The following is a 17,448-nucleotide window of genomic DNA, read 5'->3' as shown; positions in this document are numbered from 1 at the left end:
TAACCTTAAAATAAATGACTAACCTAATTAGAAGCTTATCACAAAAATTAGACCAGTGTAAATAACAAACATTTATTGGTGTCACTTATGGTAGAAAAAAGTTCCTACACCAGATGCACATGACCCAATTGTTAAATAGAACATTTTCAAGGTGAACACACATCCTTAACCCAGCTTTTTTACCCACTTTTGGTGATAGCCAATTCTTCCTCACCCCCCACCCCGAGACATGTGAGCAACTGCTAATGAAAAGCAGTAAACAGCCACTTGGGCTATAATAGCATTTTCAACTCCACTCCAAGGTGAAGATTCCAATTACATTCGAGACTTAAGTTCTCTCAATTTTCTCCTAACGAAAGTTCCTGAGTCCAGTTATTTACAATATTAGAGCACTAGCAGAGCAGTGTCTACAACTCATCTTTGTCTGCTGGTTCCTCATCACCAGTTGGGGGAGGGCCTGCACTTCCATAGAGTTTGCTGATAATTGGCTGAACAATTTCTTCTAGCTCCTTCTTTTTAGCTTTGAAATCTTCAATGTCAGCATCTTGGTGACTTTCCAGCCACTCAATCTTTTCTTCTACGGCTTTTTCCATGGTCTCCTTATCTTCAGAGGAAAGTTTACCTCCCAGCTTTTCTTTATCTCCAATCTGATTCTTTAGAGAGTAGGCATAGCTTTCCAACTCATTTCTGGTGTCAATGCGCTCCTTGAGCTTTTTGTCTTCCTCGGCAAACTTCTCAGCATCATTGACCATCCTTTCAATCTCTTCAGGTGTCAGGCGATTTTGGTCATTGGTAATTGTGATTTTATTTTTGTTGCCTGTACCTTTGTCTTCAGCTGTCACTCGAAGAATGCCATTCACATCTATCTCAAAGGTGACTTCAATCTGTGGAACCCCACGGGGAGCAGGAGGAATTCCAGTCAGATCAAAAGTTCCCAGAAGGTGATTGTCTTTCGTCAGGGGTCGTTCACCTAGAAGTCACACACAAAAAAATTTGTTAGCTGTTACCGACAAACATTAGTACATCTGGATCCCTACGTTTCAGTCTGTTAGAGCCTGTAGTGTCAAGGGCACTCTATCAACCTAGAAGTGGGTCAGTGATGGGAAAGGAACAGTGAGTTAAGTTAAAGTTACAAGTAACTCTTAATTGAATTTCATCTACTTTATAGCAGTATGAACCCTTTACTTGTTCTTGTATTTTAATATTTATCTTTTTAATTTATTTATTTGGCTGCACCAGGTTTTAGCTGCAGCACGAGGGACCTTTTAGTTGTGGCATGCGAACTCTTAGTTTCAGCATGTGGGATCTAATTCCCCGACCAGGGATTGAAACCAGGACCCCTGCATTGGGAGTGCAGAGTCTTAGCCCCTGGACAACCAGGGAAGTCCTTCTTCTTGTATTTTTGAATTTACTTATTTTGGCCATACCGCACAGCATGTGGGATCTTAGTTCCCCAGCCAGGGATCGAACCTGTGCCCCCTGCAGTGGAAGCATGGAGTCCTAACCATTGGACAGCCAGGGAATTCCCCCAGAAGGTATTTTTAATGGGAAAGAATGCTAGATAGCTAGATAAACAGATTTTAGTACTGGCTCTTCTACCAAACTCAACACTAGTTATATTAGGGCCCTCCCACCTGAAAATAGCAGGTATTTCTTTCCCTAGACATTTCAATAGAGTATGTTAAAAGAAGTCAAGCTCTTTAAAAACATACCACGGTATTAACAAATGTAAGCAATTACCTTCATAGACTTTGATGGTAACCAAACTCAACACTAGTTATATTAGGGCCCTCCCACCTGAAAATAGCAGGTATTTCTTTCCCTAGACATTTCAATAGAGTATGTTAAAAGAAGTCAAGCTCTTTAAAAACATACCACGGTATTAACAAATGTAAGCAATTACCTTCATAGACTTTGATGGTAACAGTTGGCTGATTATCAGAGGCTGTAGAAAAGATTTGAGACTTCTTGGTGGGCACCACAGTGTTCCTTGGAATCAGTTTGGTCATGACACCTCCCACGGTTTCAATACCAAGTGTAAGGGGACATACATCAAGCAATACCAGATCACCTGCAAAGGTAAGTTAATCGAGCTAAGTTCTAATTCAGGAGTCACAGGAGCAATTCCAAGCAGACCCCACAAACAATACAACTTCATCTTCTCCATCTTGCCACTTGATTAGGTTCTATGCAAAATCATTTCAGAAGCAATGAATTAAATATAGTTGCTAAGGATCTTGAGACCGTGCCAGGTCTTGAACTCACTGTACCCTTTCCTAGCTGTGTGAGCTTGCTGCTCATAATCTATTGCTTTCTAAAGCAACAGCTAATTATACTCTGAAGCACTATGGAAGATGCTGTGACACTGACTTACCTGTATCTTTTTTTTTTTTTTTTTTTTTTTTTTTGCGATTCGCGGGCCTCTCACTGTTGTGGCCTCTCCCGTTGCGGAGCACAGGCTCCAGCCGCTCCACGGCATGTGGGATCCTCCCAGACCAGGGCACGAACCCATGTCCCCTGCATCGGCAGGCGGACTCTCAACCACTGCGCCACCAGGGAAGCCTGACTTACCTGTATCTTGATCACCAGAGAGTACACCAGCCTGGACAGCAGCACCATACGCTACAGCCTCATCTGGGTTTATGCCACGGGATGGCTCCTTGCCATTGAAAAACTCTTTAACCAGTTGTTGAATCTTTGGGATTCTAGTAGAGCCACCAACAAGAACAATTTCATCAATATCAGACTTCTTTAAATCAGAATCTTCCAGCACTTTCTGGACAGGCTTCATGGTAGAACGGAACAGGTCCTAGAATAAGTGACAAATTACTGTGATGATGCCTGTCATACCCAGGTATAGTCAAAATAACCTAAATGCATTGTCCCAAACTCAGACAGTCTAACTAGATCTCATTAGCAAAGCAAAAAACAAGGAACATACCATGTTTAGCTCTTCAAATTTGGCCCGAGTCAGGGTCTCAGAGAAGTCTTCTCCTTCATAGAAGGACTCAATTTCAATTCTTGCTTGATGTTGAGAAGACAGGGCCCGTTTGGCCTTTTCAACCTCACGCCGGAGTTTCTGCACAGCTCTGTTGTCTTTCCGAACGTCTTTGCCAGTTTTCTTTTTGTAGAGCTTGATGAAGTGTTCCATGACACGCTGGTCAAAGTCTTCTCCACCCAAATGAGTATCTCCATTAGTGGCCACGACTTCAAAGACACCATTATCAATGGTGAGAAGAGAAACATCAAAGGTTCCACCACCCAAGTCAAACACCAGGATGTTCTTCTCCCCTTCCCTCTTATCCAGGCCATAAGCAATAGCAGCTGCTGTACTGTTAGGAGAAGGAGAGAAAAAATAATAAATGACTTAGTTAAGTTTACCTTTCCCCATTTGGCAAATATGCCATATTTTTTAATTTAACACTTACGGCTCATTGATGATCCTCATAACATTCAACCCAGCAATAGTTCCAGCATCTTTGGTTGCCTGGCGTTGGGCATCATTGAAATAGGCTGGTACAGTAACAACTGCATGAGTAACCTAAAATGATAACAAAAGATAATTAAACGTATTTTATCACACGGCTTAACTTTTATTTAAGTTACAGCCCAACCATCGCTCTATTAAGATGGGTATAATATATAATTTTATACCCATGGATTTGCAAGCATTAAGTGATAACACATGAAAGGCACTAGTATTTTGTTTGGCCTACAGTAAAGCACGCAAGTAATTAAAACTGATGCATGGATGTCATTCAGATTTTTAAAACGACGAAAGCATCAACACAACACAATCAAGAATGGTAATAATAAAACTGCTCAACATTGTTCTAGGAATACTTACCTTCTTTCCCAAATAAGCCTCGGCAGTTTCCTTCATTTTAGTGAGAACCATGGCAGAAATTTCTTCAGGAGCAAATGTCTTTGTTTGCCCACCTCCAACATCAACTTGAATGTACGGTTTAGTTTTCTTTTCAACCACCTATTTTAAAGAATAATTATTTTCAGACGTAGAAGCAATGACATTTTAAACTTTAAAAAGAGGAATGTCTGAGACCCACTTCTTCCCCCACAGTTTGGTTTACTTTGGTCCTTTGGAGCTGAATATTGAACACAAATACTTTAAGGAGTATAGGTGCCTGATAATTACAAGCCTCTTTAGTTTTAATCAGTCTCTTAATGCTATAAACTATTACGGACAGAGTAGTTACACGTGAAATTTCTTTGCCAACCTTACTTTCTTAAGTTCTGTAACACACTGAAACTATTAAATAAAAATTATAGATACACCATGTCTGTATCCTTTTTGCTTGGCTCTGCACTGTTTTTCAGTAACTTCTTAATCCTAAATACTCCCACCCCCCCCCCCACTTTCTTTTTTATTTTCTCACTTTCTATTTAGAAGAGAAAAACCAGGTCGAACCTTGAAAGGCAAGAACTTGATGTCCTGCTGCACAGACGGGTCGTTCCACGTACGGCCGATGAGCCGCTTGGCGTCGAAGACCGTGTTCTCAGGATTGGAGGTGAGCTGGTTCTTGGCTGCATCGCCGATCAGACGCTCCCCTTCAGGAGTGAAGGCCACATAAGACGGCGTGATGCGGTTGCCCTGATCGTTGGCGATGATCTCCACGCGGCCGTTCTTGAACACCCCGACGCTGACGGAAAAACCGAAGAAATCAGCGACGCTCACGGCAGTCCAGGAGGCCACTCCCCAGTCTCCCCTTTTCCACAACCCCCACTTACCAGGAGTACGTGGTGCCCAGGTCGATACCGACCACCGTGCCCACGTCCTCCTTCTTGTCCTCCTCCTCCGGCCGCGCCGCGCCGAGCAGCAGCAGCAGCACCGCAGCCACAAGGGAGGGCTTCATCTTGCCGGCACCGTTGTCCACTCACTCAGCAGGCAGGCAGGGCTTCGCAGGCAAACCAGCCACAGGCCGCAACACGAGAGCGCACCGAGATGCCCGAACTGAGGAAGACACAGCCCGGGGTCGGGAGGAGACAGCGTACAAGGCGAAGGGCAGGTCCGGAACTGCAGGCCGCGGCAACTACCTCTCACACGCACGAAAACCCCAATCCAACGCGCCTGTGAGAGCTCAGCCAGCGTCGACCGCGCCGTTGCCTACTCCGCTTATATAACCTCCTTCCAGCCCCGTCGTGGAGGCTGCCGATTGGCCTAGGCCCTGCTCGTTGGAGGCCGCTGATTGGTCCAGGCCACCAAGCTGGCCGCTGCGGATTCGAAGCGGCCTCCTCCGCAGCTAACGTCACCGGGACGCCCCCTGGGCTGACTCATTGGCTGCTGGGCGCTCCCAACAGCCACCAATGGGAGGCAACATCCGCCTCATGCTCTGGCTCCATTGGTTTAGCAGCTGCCTGTCCGTGATGCGACCTCCCACTCCGAGGCTGTTTCCGTCGGTAACTGCTGAGGTCCCGCCTCCACGCTGGGCCCTAGGGATGCTGGAGCCAGTCCGGCGTGCCTGATTCCCCCAAGGCAGTGGGACCTGGGTCTGTTGCTTCTCCACTGCCCGCCCGCCTGCCCTTCCTCCATCCTTCCCGAGGGAAGCGGCTCTTCCTCCTCCTCGCCTCCATCCCGTCTCAGGCAGGCAGGTATCAGCGTAGATGCTGTGATCACCTCAGAACAAATTTCTCTGCCCTTCATAGCTACTACGGGTACTAGAGTGTCCGAGCCCCAGGGCCTTTTGTTGCTTACCGGGCCGCAGCCCTCGACTAGGGCCTGGTCTGGGCACTGCCCGGCCGAGAGTCATGGCTCCTACTAGCCAGTTATTTCTCCCCGGCACCCCCTGCCCCGCTATCTTTGTCTATACCAGGCCTCTCCACATTGCCTTGCCCCACGTAAGTCCCAGGGCAGGCCTGGCCAAAGTAATTGACTCCTAAGTAAATGACTCCGGAGTCCCCTCCCCATGTGGCAGCTCTCCCCTGAAGAGCTTACTAATGCCATCACTCCCACCCTGGGATGTATCATTTTCCTAGCTTGTCACCCCCTGTCTTTCTTCTTCCTGCCCATCATTTGTCATTTACAAGGCCTTCCTCATCCTTTTTGGATATGTTTTTACCTTCACTCCTTCTGGAAAAGGTCTGACCTGTGCTTAAACGCATTTGATAGACAAAGACGTCTTGATAATGCCTTACTCTTGTAGCAAAAAGTATAAAGGATGCTATTTACTTCAGGCTTACTATGTGCCAAGCAGTAGTCTGTCTCCTGTGCCTTTTGGTCCTTACAGTTCAATACTTGGCATTTCCCATTTTACAGATGAGAAAATTGAAACCAAAAGAGATTAATTAACTAGCTTAAAGTCATAGCGCTGATAAGTGATGGAGTTAGGATATCCAAGTCAGCTTGACTCTGTAGCCAATGCTTTTAACAATTTTTAAAAATGAAGTTCATTTATTCAACAAATGTTTTTGAGGGTCCTACTAGAGACGGGCCAGAGGCTTGACACAAAATATTTTTGAGATGATTACAGAAGATTCATGGGACTTATAATAGGAGCTAATGACTCTAGTATTTTTTGTACTGAATGTTTTCTTGAGATTCACTAGTATGAGCAATACTGTGTCCAAATAGCACTGAAACATCTTACACGCAGTTGACTAAGATGCTGAGCCTAGGAGTCAGTGCTCAAGAATTTTCCTATCTCCTTTAGTGCTCCTCAAGGTTATACTGGTGACTCAGAGTTGACTCCATTCTTACAACAGAAGTTGCATCATCCATCTCTTTCTTTTTTTCTTTTTTTTTGTGGTACATGGCCCTCTCACTGTTGTGGCCTCTTCCGTTGCGGAGCACAGGCTCCAGACGCGCAGGCTCAGCGGCCATGGCTCACGGGCCCATCCGCTCCGCGGCATGTGGGATCTTCCTGGACCGGGGCACGAACCCGTGTCCCCTGCATCGGCAGGCAGACTCTCAACCACTGTGCCACCAGGGAAGCCCTATCCGTCTCTTTCAACAGGATCTGTATGCTGCTGTAACACTGACCCTTCTTTAGGTTACATTAGTCCATTATCAAGATAGAAATCACCATTCCACCACATTACAGCTAAGTATAATTTCAAGCAAATTTTCTGTATATATCATATTCCATATCCATTAAAAAGAGAGCTCTTAGTTTCAGCCTCACCCTTGATTGATGGAGTAACCTTTGCAACTCTACTTTTTCTGAGATTTAGAAAAGTGATATCTGGCTAACTGCTAAAGGGAATTGAGTATATTGGTGGTTATAGTATCTTTTAAACGTCAAGTATATTAGGTATGTTATATATTACAATATATTGCAAAGTGCAGTCATTTATGGATTGAATAGGAAAGTGCATAGATAAATCTAGTTTGCTGAATCGTAAGTGCCAATAATAGTATCAGTGCCAAGTTACCAATATTTAAATAAGTGCTAGACACTATGCTAAATGTTTTTAGTGCATTATCTCTTTTAATCCTCATTTTAAAAAAATGAAAACATTTTTTTAAAACCCTAATTTTAGGGCTAAGGAATCCGAAGCTCCAAGAGGCAAAGAAACTTGCCCAGGAGATCACACAGCTGAGTAGATATGGAGCCAGGATTTGAGCTTTGGCAGTTTAATTTTTAATTTCTATAGTCTAGGTTGTCATCCTGAGCTTCAGGTTTAGAAGACTTACATATCGTTTTTAGGATATAGAGTAGTTACATAGTTTACAAGTATTTTGATATTGGGCGATAGACAAATGTAGAGTTTATCCAGTAATTTAAACCAGCTCATTTCACTTGTGCTCTTATAGGTAAGAAAATGGATTTCTATTTCCCATCTGATCTCAGAAAGCTAAGCAGAGTCAGGACTGATTAGGATTGAATGTTATTTAGTCCCCAAATCTTCCTTTCTGAAAGGGAATTAAAGGCATAGAGCAAGAAGGAAAAGAAAGAGTCCTATGTAATTGACAAGTTGAATGTTGACTGACAAGTTGAAGTTCTGATAATTAAGAATTTTTCACATGCTTTGTTGGAGAGAATATTCAACTAAGAGATATAGGACACATGACCGTAGGAAAAAACAACCTCCCAGAGCCTCAGTTTCTTCATCTATTGAATGTCAGGGATTTCTGTCCCTGTCTTAGTGGCTTGTTTCAAGGATCAAATGAGGGCTTCCCTAGTGGCGCAGTGGTTGAGAATCTGCCTGCCAATGCAGGGGACACGGGTTCGAGCCCTGGTCTGAGAAGATCCCACATACCGCGGAGCAACTAGGTCCGTGAGCCACAACTACTGAGCCTCTGCGTCTGGAGCCTGTGCTCCGTGACAAGAGAGGCTGCGACAGTTAGAGGCCCGCGCACTGCGATGAAGAGTGGCCCCCGCTTGCTGCAACTAGAGAAAGCCCTCGCACAGAAACGAAGACCCAACACAGCCAAAAATAGATTAATTAATTAATTAATTTTTTTAAAAGGGTCAAATGAGATACTGTATGGGAAAGTTGTAGAATAGTGGTAATGCTATTATTTATCATGTAAATATACTATTAGAATAAATTTTAGAAGCTCTTCAAGAAAACCACCTCTTGAGAGTGAATTTTCAAGATTTCTTTCAATGGGAAATAATAAGTTTGGTGATTACACTGAATTTGACAAAGATTTTTGGAAATGCTTTGACAAGTGTTACATCTAATTACTCTCTTGGGGACTTCCCTGGTGGTCCAGTGGGTGAGACTGTGCTCCCAATGCAAGGGGCCTGGGTTCCATCCCTGGTTAGAGAACTAGACCCCACATGCATGTCTCAACTAAAGATCCCGCGGCGAATATCCCACGGTGTAGATCCTGAATGCCGCAGCTAAGACCCAGTGCAGCCAAAATTAAAAAAAAAAAAAAATCTCTCTTATATTGGCTACAAAGATATCTTTTTTATTAAGAGACTGGGAATAATTCCTTAGCCTTCATTAAATAAGGGAGTGAAAGAAAAGTATCTCCCTAATACCTGAGCTGGGAGTAATAGGAGGTATGAATCATGTAAGACTTTTTAGTACTTCTGAAGGTGCGATGTGCTAGTCAATAAGTTTTGTCTTCACTTTTAGAAAATGAATTTAATCATTAATAGAGAACCTTCCCCGCCCTTCCCCCCACACAAAAGTAACAAACAGGGCTTCCGTGGTGGTGCAATGGTTAAGAATCCACCTGCGAATGCAGGGGACACGGGTTCGAGCCCTAGTCCGGGAAGATCCCACATGCCGCGGAGCAAGTAAGGCCGTGCGCCACAACTACTGAGCCCGCGTGCTGCAACTACTGAAGCCCGCACACCTAGAGCCCGTGCTCCACAACAAGAGAAGCCACTGCAATGAGAAGCCCGCGCACCACAGCAAGGAGTAGGCCCCGCTCGCTGCAACTAGAGAAAGCCTGCGTGCAGCAACGAAGACCCAATGCAGCCAAAATTAAATAAATATTTTTAAAAGTAACAATGCATTTTCTGTTCTTCACGTGTTTTTTTTGGAGAAAGGTATTTAGGAGGGCATGTTGTGTCAGTGTGATGGGAAAGATCATGGGGTTTGCAAGCATTAAAAACTGAGTTTGGGCTTCCCTGGTGGCGCAGTGGTTGGGAGTCCACCTGCCAATGCAGGGGACACGGGTTTGAGCCCTGGTCCGGGAAGATCCCACATGCCGTGGAGCAACTAAGCCCGTGCGCTACAACTACTGAAGCCTGCGCGCCTGGGGGCCGTGCTCCGCAACAGGAGAGGCCACCGCAGGGAGAAGCCCGCGCACCGCAACAAAGGGTGGCCCCCGCTCCCCGCAACTGGAGAAGGCCCGCGCGCAGCAACAAAGACCCAACGCAGCCAAAAATAAATAAATGCGTTTATAAAAAAAAAACAAAAACCCTGTGAGTTCCAGTTCTGGCACTAACTAGCTGTGACTTAGGGCAAGTAGTCACTTAATCTCTCTGAGGCTCTGTTTACTAGTATGTAAAATGGATATAATTCTGCCTCCTCACAGAACTATTTATGATTAACGTACTTGATTAATTGTAAAGCATTTTAATTTGATACATAAAATGTTAGTTTTAATTTTTCTTCTGTCTTAAGTTTTCCTTTGAAGTAAAATAAGCTACTGAGGATAAAGAGCTACCTCTATAGCTTCTGAGTGATAATATTTGATATATGTCTTAAATTTCTAAATTTTTAAAATAGGAAATATATATACATGGTGTAAAATTCAATGGGTGCAATATACAATATACAGTGAAAATAAGGTGGCCTGCCACCCAGTCCCCAGCCCTGTTACCCTACACTAATGGTTACCACTGTCACTACTATCTTATGTTTCCTTCTAGAGATGTTTTCTTCATATGCAATGTGTATGTGTGTATCCCTGTTTTATTTTTTAATTTTTTTATAGCCTCCCTGCTTCTTATTTTTAAAAATTAATTAATTAATTAATATATTTTTGTCTGTGTTGGGTCTTCGTTGCTGCACGCGGGCTTTCTCTAGTTGAGGTGAGCGGGAGCTACTCTTCATTGCCGTGCGTGGGCTTCTCATTGTGGTGGCTTCTCTTGTTGAAGAGCACGGGCTCTAGGCCCGTGGGCTTCAGTAGCTGTGGCTCGCAGGCTCTAGGGCATGGGCCCAGTAGTTGTGGCACATGGGCTTAGTTGCTCCGCGGCATGTGGGATCTTCCCGGACCAGGGCTCGAACCCGTGTCCCCTGCATTGGCAGGTGGATTCTTAACCACTGCACCACCAGGGAAGTCCAAGAAGACATTGTTCTTAATTATCTGCTAAAAATTTATTTTTTAAAACCTGTCTCTTTTATATCTATATAATTCAATTGGAATTTATTTTTTAATATATGTGAGTTGTATATAGTGTGAGTAAAATTAATTTTTTTCCACATGGAGACGCAAATGTCCAGCACCATTTTTCATAGTAGTATTTTGTTAGCCTCTGTCTTAATTTCTGTAGCTATATAGAGCTGGCCCTTGAACAACACAGGTTTGAACTGCATGGGTCCACACGTGTTTTCAATAGGAAATACTACAGTACCACACAATCTGAGGTTGGTTGAATCTGTGGATGCAGAACTGTGGATACAGAGGAACAACTGTAAGTTACATTCAGATTTTCTGCTATGCAGAGGGTTGGTGCCCCTAACCCCACACATTGGTCAAGGGTCAACTGTAATAAATTTTGATATCTGGTAGGACAAGTCCTTCTTCCACGTTACTCTTCTTCAGGAGTGTTGTTGGCTAATCTTGGTGCTTTGTATTTCCATATAAATTTTAGAATTAGCTTACAAAGTTAGCAAAACAAATTTTATTAAGTAAAAAAAGCAGGTTACTCAATAGTGTGAGAGTACTATACCATTTATTTTTAAAATAAGCTTTACAAAGTATTAAGTTTCTATTTAACTTATTTCTGTATTCTAGAATTTCTTTAATTTGCATGAATTTGGCATTTAAAAATTTGTTATCGGGAGTAATTTCCATTTTGAAATGACAATTTATGATTTATCAGTATGATGAAATATTATGTAGCCATTAAAATTGTTGATATCTGATTTTCAAAGAGTATATAAATTGTAAGCATGTTACTTTTTTTGTCTATACTTTTTGTTATTAAAAAAATCTCTGGAGTGCATCTACAGGACTCCTAGAGAGAGGGAGGTGGTTCGCGCTGAAGTTCCTTGCTCGTCTGCAGGCGCATCCTCGTCATGTCTTCGAAGGGGCCCCAAGATGGCCGCAGGTGCAAGAGAACCAAGTTCGACAAAAACCAATACAAGATTCTTATTGAGGCTTTTGGGAGTGACGCTTACCCTGATATTAATGTCAGAATAGATCTGGCCAAGCGAACCCAGATTCCTGAGCCGAGAATCCAGGTCTGGTTTCAGAACAGGAGAGCTCGAGTTCTTCTGAAGAATACCCAGAAGGAAGAGGCACAACCCCCAGTTCCAGAACCTATTCAGGGAGGAGTCGGTGCCCCAGTTCCAGGATCCAGTCAAGGTGGACTCTGTGCCCCCGACAGCCCTTGCCAGCAGGGTCTTCTGGTGGCCCAGAGAGATGCCCGTTTTTTTTCCTGGAAGCCGGAAGATGTTTCTGGTCAAGCCGTTTTTGGGGAGTATGCTGGTGGCCTGGGTGTGAATATGGCCTCGCCTGACCTGCAGACCCCAGCTAATGAGCCTTCTGGAGACTTCCACTCGTCTCTCTCCTCGGGCTTCAGCCCCAAAGTTCTTAACGCTTCCCAGCAGCGCTTCTCACAGCTGGAAGACCGCAGTGCAGAGACTCATTTGGGGGACCCTGGACAGCTCCTGGCACATGGGAACTGGGGACTGCAGTGGTGCGGGCAGCATCCTTCCTCTGGAGAACAGCAACCATGGTGGAGCTGGCAGCCTCGGCCTGCTCTGGAGTCAGAGGTGGCACCCCAGCAGCTGCTGTCCCAGAACCCGGAGGCCTGGGCGCCACTGTGGTCCTGTTTGCCCCCCTGCCCACTCCAGCGTCTTCACCCCCTCAACCCTCTCTGCCCTAGAAGCCCTGTTCCCATCCTGCTTCTCCTCAGCCCTAACCAGTGAAGGCACCTGCCAGCATCAGGAGCCGTTTCCATCCCTACGTCTGAGAAAGGACCTTGGTGGGAGACCCTAGAGCACCACAGCCCTCAGCCGTTGCAGCGGTGGGAACAGCACTTGAAGCCTTTGCTACAGTAAAACAGTGGAAATAACCTAAGTAAGTGTGAGTTGATAGAAGACAGTTTAAATCAACTAGGGCTCTTCCATAGTTTTAATATTATGCAAAATTGAAAAGGGATTTGAAGATTTGTATATTTTGCCATGGAGAGGTCTCCTAGACATACTTCTCAGGAAATGAAGTTGTCAGGATGGAAGGGCATAAAGTCCATATCAGGGGATACGGAGGAGAGGCAGAGGACCAAAGGGGTTTCCTTAGATGTGAGGAAAAAGGATCTTTAAAAGTCCATCTGGGGCTTCCCTGGTGGTGCAGTGGTTGGGAGTCCGCCTGCCGATGCAGGGGACACGGGTTCGTGCCCTGAGAGGCCCGCGTACTAAAAAAAAAAAAATTAAAAAAAAAAAAAGTCCATCTGTCCTGCCTTTTGTGGTTGATCAACATAGAGCGCTTAAATTGTTCTATAAACCTTAGAAGGGACTGAGGGATAGGGTGAGGGCTGATTTGTAGAAATATACTCAAAAATCAAAAAAGAATGAGGAGTCAAAAAAAAAAAATCTCTGTTTATCTATCAGGAGCTTAACAAGCTTGAAAAACTTTGAGAACTTAAAACTAAGTAATAGGGCTTCCCTGGTGGTGCAGTGGTTGAGAGTCCGCCTGCCGGTGCAGGGGATGCGGGGTCGTGCCCCGGTCCGGGGGGATCCCACATGCCGCGGAGCGGCTGGGCCCGTGAGCCATGGCCGCTGAGCCTGCGCGTCCGGAGCCTGGCTTCCCTGGTGGTGCAGTGGTTGGGAGTCCGCCTGCCGATGCAGGGGACACGGGTTCGTGCCCCGGTCCGGGAAGATCCCACATGCCGTGGAGCGGCTGGGCCCGTGAGCCATGGCCGCTGGGCCTGCGCGTCCGCCGCCTGTGCTCCGCAACAGGAGAGGCCCGCGTACCACAAAAAAAAAAACAACTAAGTAATACAAGACAATGAAAAAAGGTGTCAGTGAAAGATGTAAAATATGATTACGTTAAAGATATTTCATGTATTATAATTAGTCATGGGTTAAATTCAAATACAGATAATGCACGAAAGCTTTATGCTCCGTTAACATTACAGCTCCTATCAGTCTGGACATCCCTTGCACTGGTAGAAAAATAAGTTTTATAGTAGATTTCATTGGGCTGAAGTGTGAGTTGCATGATTTATGATCCTGTTCTACAGGAAATGATCCTCATTTCCAGTATTCTCAAGTTTTAGGCTTTTATCTGTTGTCCTTGATTTAGCCAATAATTTAAAATTCCTTGGCAAATGTTACAAAACCATACGACTATGTGAATACACTGCCTTAAATCATAAGCTCCATAAGCTTCATAGTTAATCGACCTCTGAGTATCACTATTTCTGAACCTGCCAGTGGGGGCCAGTGCAGGACAACCAAGGGCCCAGAGCATGGAGTAGGGCTGTGACTGGAATCTTGTCCTTTACTTTCAATTGGACTGTTTAAGTGCAAAAAGGACTTTATGAAGGATATTTTGTGCCACCTGTGTATAGGACAGCTTCCATGTCGGTCTCTCTGGATTTTCCAGAGGTTTAGAAATATTTTCCCATTAAGAAATAACATATAGTTAATTCACATGTATTTTTTGTTATTCAAAATGTGATGAGTCAACCTAAATGTCCATCAACAGGGGATGCTAAATTAACTAGGGTAGATTGTACTATGGAAATATTGTGCAAGGTTCAAAACAATGAGGTAGATTTTTATGTATCTATGTGGAAAGATGCCAGGATTTACTATTACATGAAAAAAGCATTATAGAACATGGAACAGTATGTACAGTGTGATTCTATTTGGGTTAAATAACCCACCAACAAATCTGGGCAGATACCTATCAAATTGACAAGAGTGGCTCCTGGATGGAATTGGGTGGGAATCAAGAGGAACTTTTGACTTATTTGTATTGTATACATTTTTAAAATTTTATTATTTATTTATTTATTCTTAAAATTTTTATATTGGAGTATAGTCGATTTACAATATTGTGTTAGACTCAGATATACAGCAAAGTGATTTAGTTATACGTATACATACATCTATTTTTTTTCAGATTCTTTTCCCATATAGGTTATTACAGAGTATTGAGTAGAGTTCCCTGTGCTATACAGTAGGTCCTTGTTGATTATCTATTTTATATATAGCAGTGTGTATATGTTAATCTCCACCTCCTAGTTTATCCCTCCCCCCCCACCTTTCCCCTTTGGTAACTGTAAGTTTGTTTTCTAAGTCTGTGATTCTGTTTTGTAAATAAGTTCATTTGTATCATTTTTTAGATTCCACATTAAGTGATATCATGATATTTGTCTTTCTCTGTATGACTTACTTCACTTAATATGATATCTCTAGGTCCATCCATGTTGTGTATTGTATACATTTTTAAGAACAAGAATTAATATATTACTTGTCAGATTGAAAATAAATTTTATAAAAGAAATTAAGAAACAAAAAACGACTAAGTTAGCCTTTAGCATTGAATGTTTGCCTGCTGTTTGAGTTTGAACTATGTCAAAGCATAACATTTGTGTTTTGCTTTATGATAAAAAGCTTTGACCTACCTCCTTTGGTTTTAACTTCAGAACAACCAGACGGGTAGATAGGGTTGGTGACGTTTCTGTTTTACAGTTGAAAATACAGTCTCAGGGACTTCCCTGGTGGTCCAGTAGGTAAGACTCCGAGCTCCCAGTGCAGGGGGCCCAGGTTCCATCCCTGGTTGGGGAACTAGATCCCGCATGCATGCCGCAACTAAAGAGCCAGACGCCCCGTGTGCCGCAGCTAAGACCCGGCGCAGCCAAAACAAACAAATAAATAATTATTTTTTAAATTTTTAAAAATAAATAAAAAAATAAAATACAGTCTCAGAGTTCATTCTCTGCTGTATTGGTTTCTATCCATGTTATTGCTATATTTACATATCACCTAGTTTATAATTTAATTGACTCAGATGAGACACTAAGATTAATCTTTGCAGAAGCTGTAGCTATCTACACCTAAGTATGTACTGCTTCAAATTAATTCATTTCCCAATCTGTGTGCCAAATAGATTAAAAAAATTGCACATAGATGAAGTCCTTGTTTTTCTCCCTTTCATCTTGCTCTCCTTCTTCCTAATCTTTATTTCTTTCTGTATATGGCCCTGCTTTTCTTTCTGGTGTGGTTTGCTCTCAATTAACTGTCGTATTTCTTTCCTAAGTATAGATGCATAATAACTTAAATGTTACTTTTCGCAGGGGCATGCGTTTTTTAACTAGGATCTCTTGAGGAACAGCCTCCAAATTCAAACGAATGCAGGTATTGGACTAGATGATCTCTGATACTCAGCTCTAACATCCAGGATTCAATGTTTCTAACACTAAGGACGACATTTCAGGGGGCTTTCATGGATGTGAGGAAAAAATATTTTTGTCCAGAAATACTTGCCAAAGACCCCCAAATCACTTGGCATAGCACCTGCTTTCTTGTCTTACCTCCAAGACTGGCTGTGCACAAATGAAGGAAAGAACATTAAAAACAATTCTGAGTATGTCACTGCTCTCTGCTTCTGTGGCAGAGTGGTCTGCAGAGTATGAGGTTGAGCGTGTGAAGAACTGAGCTCTGATCAAGATCTGGTATGAATTCTGTGACTAGGGACAAGCAATTTCATATCCCTGTATGTCAAGGAAGGCTGAGTGATGTAGTGGAAGGAAAAAGGCTTTGGCCATGGTTTACTGTTTATTCATCCATTCATTTATTTTTTTAAAGAAGATATGTATTACATCCTAGGTAGTATGGCAGGTTCCAGAGAGACAGTGGTGAATAAGACAGGGTTCTCTGCCCTCAAGGAGTACTATTTATTGAGTGTCTTTTCACCTCTTGAGTTCACTTTCCCCTGTGTAAAAGGCATTGAGAAAAATACTTCATATTCCACAAGAATTACCGTTGTTGTGATCATTGTTCTAATGTGCAGGTTGTGTTCCTTGGATGCGCTGGCTGGAAAAAGAGATTGAGAACAACTTACCTAGTTCAAGCTCTTCATTTGTAGGTTGACAGAGAAGGGCTCAGAACAACTAATTGACCATCCTAGTGCCCCTTTTACTTATTACACACAGTGCGGTTTCTTCATAACCCTCAAGAGCTTTTTGCAACTTTGGGGGCTCTTTCCTTTCCCCTTAACCTGGCCTGTGTGCTCCAGCCCACTTATAGTACTGTACTCAGTGTTAAGTGAGAGCAAACTGTGAATGCATTCATTTTGCTCAGGCTGGGTTCTTCCTTAGCAATCCTCACATGCCATTTCTTTATTCAAATCCAACCATTCAGTAACTCCCAAGTGTTAACTTCCTTCTTAAAGTCATGGCCCCTCAATTTGATGAAGACTTTTGCCAGGAATCTGGAGCACTTTGTACCTTAGCTTATGATTATGATCCTTAATCTGTGTGAATTATCCTTTTACCCTAAATTGTAAACCATATCCTGTTGCCTTTTTCATTCCCTTGTTGCTTTGGGCAATATTTTATAACAGAGTTGAGGAATAATCTTTGATCTGATGGAATTCTTGATTCAGTTTAATGGCAATATGATAGCAATAATACCTGACCAGTATGCTGGTCAGGTATACTGAATGCTATTTTTTTTTTTTTTTTTTTTTTTAGTTTTTTTCATAGAATGCTCTTGTGGTAATAAAACAAGGCTGGGCTTCCCTGGTGGCGCAGTGGTTGAGAGTCTGCCTGCTAATGCAGGGGACGCGGGTTCGAGCCCTGGTCTGGGAGGATCCCACATGCCGCGGGGCAACTGGGCCCGTGGGCC

General features: G+C 43.4%; 2 protein-coding genes across 3 annotated transcripts; one reads left to right on the top strand and one right to left on the bottom strand.

The window, feature by feature from the left end:
- Nucleotides 1–58: 58 nt before the first annotated feature.
- On the bottom strand, nt 59–5,115 carry HSPA5 (heat shock protein family A (Hsp70) member 5). Its single transcript, XM_007117640.4, has 8 exons — nt 4,747–5,115; nt 4,427–4,658; nt 3,848–3,985; nt 3,429–3,541; nt 2,942–3,332; nt 2,572–2,809; nt 1,904–2,071; nt 59–970 (listed from the first exon to the last, which is right to left on the bottom strand). Exons 1-8 carry the CDS (start codon nt 4,869–4,871, stop codon nt 408–410), a joined length of 1,968 nt encoding a protein of 655 aa, XP_007117702.1. The 5' UTR covers nt 4,872–5,115; the 3' UTR covers nt 59–407.
- A 325-nt stretch (nt 5,116–5,440) lies between these two features.
- Nucleotides 5,441–12,960, top strand: LOC114486835 (homeobox protein MIXL1-like). Of its 2 annotated transcripts, XM_028493521.2 has the most exons (3): nt 5,441–5,607; nt 10,983–11,057; nt 11,599–12,960. In XM_028493521.2, exon 3 carries the CDS (start codon nt 11,665–11,667, stop codon nt 12,517–12,519), a length of 855 nt encoding a protein of 284 aa, XP_028349322.1. In that variant the 5' UTR covers nt 5,441–5,607; nt 10,983–11,057; nt 11,599–11,664; the 3' UTR covers nt 12,520–12,960. The 2 variants fall into 2 exon arrangements, 1 of the variants encoding a protein (XP_028349322.1); XR_008618162.1 differs by lacking the exons at nt 10,983–11,057; nt 11,599–12,960 and adding an exon at nt 9,046–9,421.
- The last annotated feature ends 4,488 nt before the right edge of the window (nt 12,961–17,448 follow it).

This window comes from Physeter macrocephalus, chromosome 9, assembly GCF_002837175.3.
Source record: "Physeter macrocephalus isolate SW-GA chromosome 9, ASM283717v5, whole genome shotgun sequence".
Taxonomy (NCBI): domain Eukaryota; kingdom Metazoa; phylum Chordata; class Mammalia; order Artiodactyla; family Physeteridae; genus Physeter; species Physeter macrocephalus.
The sequence above is the reverse complement of the archived record's forward strand: the minus strand, read 5'-3'. Positions and strand labels throughout refer to the sequence as shown.

Bases quoted from the DNA above. Each gene is read 5' to 3' on its own strand.
- HSPA5 (XM_007117640.4), bottom strand. From the start codon at position 4,871: ATGAAGCCCTCCCTTGTGGCTGCGGTGCTGCTGCTGCTGCTCGGCGCG. The intron at 3,333-3,428 runs GTAAGTGTTAAA...TTCTCCTAACAG, and splicing joins ATGAGGATCATCAATGAGCC to TACAGCAGCTGCTATTGCTT. The intron at 971-1,903 runs GTAATTGCTTAC...TGTGACTTCTAG, and splicing joins TACCATCAAAGTCTATGAAG to GTGAACGACCCCTGACGAAA.
- LOC114486835 (XM_028493521.2), top strand. From the start codon at position 11,665: ATGTCTTCGAAGGGGCCCCAAGATGGCCGCAGGTGCAAGAGAACCAAG.